The sequence below is a fragment of the Carlito syrichta genome, unplaced genomic scaffold, assembly GCF_000164805.1.
Source record: "Carlito syrichta isolate Samal-C Ts95f unplaced genomic scaffold, Tarsius_syrichta-2.0.1 Scaffold312114, whole genome shotgun sequence".
NCBI classification, from domain to species: domain Eukaryota; kingdom Metazoa; phylum Chordata; class Mammalia; order Primates; family Tarsiidae; genus Carlito; species Carlito syrichta.
The window spans coordinates 22,989-31,105 of record NW_007256210.1 but is presented as its reverse complement, the minus strand read 5'-3'; the positions used below and the strand labels follow the sequence as shown (position 1 = coordinate 31,105).

The 8,117-nt window shown below is 32.7% G+C and overlaps 1 protein-coding gene across 1 annotated transcript in view; it reads right to left on the bottom strand.

Annotated features, from left to right (window-relative positions):
- Positions 1 to 915: 915 nt before the first annotated feature.
- TMED7 (transmembrane p24 trafficking protein 7) overlaps positions 916 to 8,117 on the bottom strand; it is a 13,340-nt gene continuing 6,138 nt past the window's right edge. The window contains exon 3 of the mRNA XM_008069555.1: positions 916 to 3,931. Coding sequence (XP_008067746.1) covers positions 3,695 to 3,931 — 237 coding nt within the window. The 3' untranslated portion in view covers positions 916 to 3,694. The remainder of the gene's footprint in view (positions 3,932 to 8,117) is intronic.

Genomic DNA, 8,117 nt, shown 5'->3' with positions numbered 1-8,117 from the left:
ACTATTATTTTCTTGTTACTTTTAGAGAATTGTGCCTAGGAACCAGAGTGTCCTCTTTAATTCATTATGAAGGGAAACAAAAGTACTGATGCAACTGGGTATCATACAACCTAAAGTTAATTTACTTAAAAAGTAATACCTCTTTAGAGCAACTGATGGCTTACTCCTTTAATTCACACAAGTTTTCAATAAGGAATGCAAAGAGAAAGTTACAAACTACGCAGTACAGAGGAGGTACTTCTGTTTAACTTTCTTTCTTGGTCAGTCCCTCAGATGTTTTAATAAAATACCAAATAAATAATCACTCTAGTTACAAAACTGTACTCCAAGCTGTACATTTATAAGGAACTTTAGAAAGATTTAAATTTTGACAGAAACAAATGAAAACTTAAGCAATCCCCCTACTGGAAATATACCCTGAAGAACTCAAATCACTCTATAAAAAAGATACCTGCACACGTATGTTTATCGCAGCATTGTTCAAATAGCAAGAACCTGGAACCAATCATGCTGTCCATCGAAAGAGGACTGGATTAAAAAAATGTGGTACATATACATGATGGACTACTATGCAGCCATAAAAAAGAACAAAATCATAAATTTTGCAGCAACCTGGATGGAACTAGAGTCTATAACACTGAGTGATCTCTCACAGAAACAAAGAACAGAGTACCAAATGTTCTCATTCATAATCGGACCTTGGACAATTATCATAATACGAAAGGAATTGGCAGCAATGGGAAACTGCCACGGTGGGGAATGGAATTGGAAATTGAGGGAAACTTCCAGGGGTGGGAGGGGCACACCTCATCAACAAGGGTATCTGCACAATGCATATTTGTATACCTAACCCTTAATTGTACTCCACAGTTTTAAAATAAAAAATATGTTTAATAAAAAAAAATGAAAAGTCAATTTGTTGAAAATTTTTTTTTATTCTACGAGAAATTGATTGGTGCAATCCTGTTATTAGAGAAATTTCTTTTGTTTTTTCAAAAGTAAATGAAAAACTCCTCTGAATTGCGTATATATTAATTTGTTTAATTTATGAAACAATAGTCATAAGGGCCTGCTTTGTCCTATATAACTACAAGTGTTACACATTTACAAACTGAAACAAAAATGAACAGTACAGAGATTTAAATAAAATCTTTCAAAGAATAAATTTGCTTTTCAGTCCACTGTTATTTTCAAAGTTGATTATCATCAAGCCTGGATGAAAGTTGTGAACCACAAACCATTTATTTCTTTAATAGAAAAAAGAATGTTTAGATTATCAAAGTAATATCTTAAAATGTATCTTCACACAGTTGAAATTTTAGTATAAACTTATATAACAAGTCACTCTTCCTTATTATTCTACTTTAAAAATATATACAACTATGATGTTCAAATACGTATTCTGAGCCATTATGTTCAAACATAAATATTTGAGAAATTCAAACTGCTGCAACAAGTTACGAAAAGATTAAGGAGAAATGACAAGCTACAAATATGTAATAGGAGGAAGAAAAATATGTTACTTAGTATTTATTTCTGGATAGATATGTATTTTCTAATTTATACATACATATCTAGTTGCATATAGATAGTCATCAAAATTTAGCTAGTTACAAAGAGTCCAGGCTAAGTCCACACTATTTTCTATAACAGGTTAACAATGATGATTTCAAAAATTTTAATATATCTCAATAATTTCACCAAAAATTATTTGTGATAATAGCCTAATATCATGAAGTTTTGAGAGACACAGAGTAAATGAGTGCACTATCTGTGCCAAACTCAATAAGATCTATACCTGATTCTGTTTTAATTATGGTATAAGTATCCGAACACAACAGTATAGATGGGCAACCAGAAAAGGACATTTTGCATATGCCCATGCTTATCAATCACATTAACATTAGTGCTTTAAACTTTCAAATCGAAATATAAATGAACACATATAAAGCTGCAGGACGATTCCAATGCAAGAACCCAAACAGATGAATATGCAAAATCTTACACTTTATTTCTTAACTCATTGATAAATGTTGTTTAAGGAGTACTATTTGGTCTTCAAAAATCTTAAAATTAAAGGGTTGAAAACATGTTCACCCCTTGCTACACTGTGGCATCTGAAATTAGTAAGCACGACAACTTGAATTTGTTTTGCTCTTACATGCGAGAAGTGTATATATGCATTTTAAGAGAGCTTAGACTTAACAATTAACTTCTAGTGACAGTAAGTGACTAGAATGGCTATCCAATCAATATTCTATGGTTTCACATATCAAAATCTTTACAAAATGACAGTCCTGTTCAGTACTCATCACCTTTGGGTAGTAAAGAGTGGCATGGCAGAAAAGCAGTTACAATTTTTAAAAAAGCAGAAAAGTTTTAAATATCTATACAATTTTGCATCATCCTGTATTCTATTCTAGAATACCTGGAACAAAATCTTATTTCAATCAACTCAATCTATACAAGTTATAAGATATAAACACAGTCTAAACCCTATAGTGTACAGAATATGCACTATTGAATATTCATTACATAAAGTACAATCAGTGAAGATTACCAAATAGGAAACACACAGCATTCTACATTTTTAAATCATTTTAAGATTGCTAACCAGATACTGTAGAAATAAAATGTACAAGACAAAAAAAATGCTAACCAGATACTGTAGAAATAAAATGTACAAGACAAAAAAAGAAAAACAAAGAAACTAACTTTTCAGTGCATCACACCCATGAGGATAAAATGTATGGCACTTACGTGATACTAGAATTAACAACTGCCAATTTAATCTGGAAATGATTCAAAGACATTAAAGCCAGATAAGGGCAAGAACCAGAAAAATAAAATGTTAAAATTAAAGAGATCACCTTTTTTCTTTGTAAAAGCACTGAAAATGTAATGTGCGCAGATAACTCACTAAAAATTTTTCCATTTCATTTTCCCCTTTGTAGTGTCTTAAATAATTCTGTAATTATCCCACCTGCTATAACAGTCTGATTTTTTAAGGCCTGTATAAACTCTATTATGTTACTGAAACTTACTGCTTTCTGTGTGGTAAGAATGCCTTTATGAAAAAATAACATAGCTGGTTATAAATCATAGAATAAATTAAAAAAACAAAAATCCGACACTTTCCAAGCTACTGAGAAATAAATTATACCATAATGTATCAATTGAAAATTTTATCAACGTAACTAACATTCCTATGGTAGACTTTTTTTCCCCCATAAAATTAAACAGTGCAGAATAGGACTTGGGCTACAGTTAATCACACTTGGTTTTCTTATAAGCTAATAAAAGGCAATTTTCTTCCTCCATAATACATGTAGACATTAAATCTAAAGTTTTTAAAATATCAACTGCCTATAAGAAAAGTATTTTTAAATGGTTAAAAGGAATAAAAATATCAAAGTTTAGTGTGCGAAGAGTAGATATAAACAACCGAGAAAAGAGTAGATCATTGATGTTGAATATTTAACATGAATAACCCAAAATCAAGTTCCAAAGTTATTCCACCTTTACAAATAAAAAAAGGTGTCCTTTCCACAGTTTAGGGATATGCATTGTACATCCCTCCCAACAAATGTATGAGTAAGGTTTTAAAAATGTTGCCAATATTAAGTTCTTCAGTACCTAAAACTAGAGAACAGCAATATTACAGTGGCAATGGTGCATCAATTCTCAAACGTAGTTATGATCCAACACGAGTTGTGGTGGTTCTTTTATCTGAGAAAAAACTTTTCAAAAGAAATACCTGCCCTATGCTAACCACCAGAAGTATGAGGGCTTCTCCCACTGACCAATAGGCCACTCTTGTATTTAGATCCTCTGCTCGGCTTCGGCCTTGAGCTTCTCTCAAACGGAAATGAGTCTGATAATCGATGACAGATTTCAGAGCTTCATGAATTGAAACACAGGCAGATTCCATCTAAAGAGAAATATTTTCAATTAGTAAGTTTGATACTTTCTGTATACTCCATCGAGCATATTCATCTTTTCTTTCAATTTGATCTCAATTCCTCATTTGATTAACATTCTACTAAACTGGCATTTATTCATTCATTTACACCAGTTGTCCTAGCAATGCAACCCTTTTACTCACTACCACAAGGACAACTGGTAAGGCTAGAGATCTCATGAAGCAATTGTGTTCCTGAACTGGGATAGCACAGACATGCACTGGTAACGTGGGAGATGGAACACTAAGCTAACAATAGCAGAAATACTGATCAGCTAAGATTGGTGGATATAGAATTTCCAACCTAGGTTCTTCAAAGAATTAGGAGGAAGAGGATGTCAGTAAGATCACCAACAATAATACTATAAATCAAAGCAAAATAGCTATAAAAATAAACCAAATATGGCATAAAACAGGCTAAATTAATCAGTTATTTGACCTATCTTAAAAACAAGCAAAACAGTATCAAAATCCTTAGTTAACTTCTGAATATGAAAGCGATATATCAGAAAAAGGAATGTCTTTTTAAAAAACATTTATCTATTTACTAAATAAGTCTTCTCCTTCAGGCTAGTCAGCTAAACCAATATATAACCTCTCAACAAGATGCAAGTTTCAGTTTCACTTGTAATCATTTGTTTGTGATTCTTCATTTGATAACACTTTACCTTTTTATATGTTTATTACACCACATGCTTTGAGAAAGGTTAAGTGTCTAATTGTTTTGTATACCATGGTTTAATATTTTTCTACTGCTGTAAACTTAATCCTGATGGTGAAATATATGTTCTATTACTATGTTATATAACAAACCATGTATTAAGAATTTTTTTTAAAATCTGAGTTTGTCTTAATTTTAATTAAGGAATACAAACATTATAACATGTTTTATCATTTAATAAAGTCTGCCAAGTATGAAAGGAATAATTATGAAAATATTCAATTAAAAGTGTTTTTAAAAAATCTTAAGAGGCCAGGCCAGGTGGCTCAGCCTATAATCCCAGCACTTTGGGAGGCTGGAGAGTGGATTGGCTGAGGCTGTGGGTTCGAGACCAGCCCGGGCAACTTGGTAAGAACTTGTCACTACAAAAATAAATAAATAAGTAATTAGCCCAGTGTGGTAGCACTTGCCTATAGTTTCAGCTACTTGAAAGGCTGAGGTGGAAGGATAGCCCAAGCCCAGCAGGTCAACGCTGGGGTGGCTGTGAGTGTGCCACTGTACTCCAGCCTAGGCGACAGAGTGAGACTCCAACTCAAAAAAAAAAAAAAAATCGAAGAAATTATGAGGTCAACAAATTGAATTTACCTATTAGAACAGTAAAATGTTTTTGTTGTTCTTGTTTTGTTTAGGCTCCAGGAATGAAAAATTAGCAAAACTGTGCTAAAATGAATAATTTCTAACTTGTGATAAGAAGCTACATAGACATTTGCTTCTAGTATTTCTTTGATTTCTACGTATTCTCAAAATGACATATGGCTCAAAGATTCCTCACTTAGAAAGTACACATAAAATTAAGGCTGTGACACAATTCAGAATGTTTATGGATTTCTTGAAGCCCATCCATGGAATATGGACTAAGAACTACAATTGGATTAGAAAAAAAAAATCACAGAAATCAAACTACTAGTTGTATGCATTCACACCATTTCTGTGATGTGTTTTTTAAACAATTTTTAAAGTGGAACTTTTCATACACATTCCAAAGTACAGAGAATAGTATAATCAACTCCCATATTAATAATTAACACTTGATGAATCTTGTTTTATCTATATCCCCCACCTATTTTCCACACTATTTTAAAGCAAATTCCAGATATTTTATCATTTCAGCTACAAATATTTCTATACCCTATTTCTAAAAGATGAAACTTTAAAAAATATACAGCCTCAATAGTATAACACATAATATTATTTAAAATAGTTTCTTAAAGTCATCAATATAAAGTTAGTGCTCACATTTCCCCTAATGTCTCAAAACTTGTTTTCAAATCAGAATCCAAACAAGGTCATTACAATCATTCAGGTGATATGTTTTTAAAGTCTTCTTTAATCTTTTAAGCTCCCTTCCTTCATTTTTCTTTGCCATTTATTTCTTGAAGAAACTGAGGGGTCCACTATCTTGTGGCATTTCCCACATCTTAGATTTTGCTGACTGCATTTTCATGGTGTTCCTTTATCCTCTGTATTTCCTGCAAATTGGCAGTTGAAACTAGAGATCTGATGGGCTTCTGGGTGGGAACACCTCATAGTCAATGTTGTGTACTTCTTATTGCATATTATCACAAGGCACACAAATGTCTAGAGTTCTCGCTCTATTTGTGAATGATCATTAGATTTAGTTGATATCAGTCTGATCTACCCATTATAAAATTCCCCTCCAGCCTTTCACCTAATGGCTTTAGCAGTGACTGGTGATCACTGCCTACTCTAGGTCTATCTTTTTACTAATAGGTGAAAAAAGGTAATACTAAAATGCTATCATTGTTTTCTGTATTTACTAGCTGGTACGTTTTTCTTTCTTTCTTTCTTCTTTGAATCAGAGTCTCATTCTGTTACCCAAGCTGTTGTGCAGTGGCATGATCCCAACTCACCACAGCTTCAACCTCCTGGCTCAGGAGATCCTCCCACCTTAGCTTCCCAAGTAGCCAGGCCTACAGGCACACACCACTATACCCAGATAATTTTTTTAAGCTTTTGCAGAGATGAAGTCTTGCTATGCTGCCCAGGCTGGTCTTGAACTCCTGGGTTCAAGCAATCCCCCCACTTCATCCTCCTAAGAGCTGGGATTCAGACATGAGCCACCACACCCAGACTCCAAATTTTTTAATTTTAAAGTATAAACACTTGAGACTTAATTAGCATTTTGAAAGTAGAAAAATAAGCCTAAGAGAAAATTTAAAATACAATATGAATTAATGAGGTTATGTGATACTAACTGCTTTATTACCATTCATTTTCTACATTTATCCACTTAGGTTTTAGAGCAAGTCACCTTCTGGTATAAGGAAAAACTCATGAAGCAATGGATATAGGTTAAGTTACTGGACCCAAAGTAAAACCACCTTATAAAGCAAACTGCCTTTCACACAGGATCTTAAAAAAAAAAGAACAATTTTTTAAGAGCATTTAAATACATCTTGCTAATGCTTACAATAGGTTTATGAATTAAGGCTTTTACATATTCTTAAAACTGCCTCTGTCACTGCAACTCTGGTCAAAAGAATAAATGGAACCTAGAAACACGGAAATACCTGTTTGTTTTAACAAGTAAGTGGCAAATAATTCCTTCTGATTCCTAATTGAGTATCTTTTAGATAAAATCTAAGCTTATACAGGTGAAGTACCTATCCCTTGTTCAAAATGCTTGGGACAAAAGTGTTTTGCATTTCAAGTGTTTTCAGAGTTTGGATTATCTGCATATACATAATGAGAAATCTTGGGGATAGAGCCCTAGTCTAAACACTAAATTCACTTATGTTTCATATACACCTTATACACAAAGCCTGAAGGTAATTGCATACAACATTTCCAATACTTTTGTTTATGAAACGGTTTGTATAATTTCCCACTTGTGGTGTCAGGTCAGAGCTCAAAAAGTTTCAGATTTTAGAACATTCCAGATTTCAGATTTTCAAATTAGGGATGTTCAACCTGTATAGTATTCGAACTAGAAACGAAACAATCCTTCACAGCACCTGAGTAGTATCTATTCACTGGTTCTAGATTTCTTACACTACCTTTCTTGTAATTCTTCAAAATTTAGTTTTTGTAACTATTTTTTGTGTAGATGACTTCCCATTAATCTTCAATATTTTATCTAAAGTTAGAGTAAAAATTATTTTAACAGCAGTTTGGGTACTGGTATAAAAACCACAATGTAGTATACTTATATATTAATTCAGGTATCATTTTGCTTCCAGTTATACCAGCCTACTAAGGTACGGTAACATTCCTTTATGGATTACAGAAAATGTTTCAGTACATTGGAATGCTGATTAGTCTTCCTAAATTTCCTTTACTACTTATGTTAAACAATATTACCTTAGTGATCTTCCTCTTATTTTAATGCTTCTTGCTGTCTTTATACTTAACAGTTTATAAACTTTTTTTTTTTTTGAGTTGGAGTCTCACTCTGTCGCCCGGACTGGAGTGCAG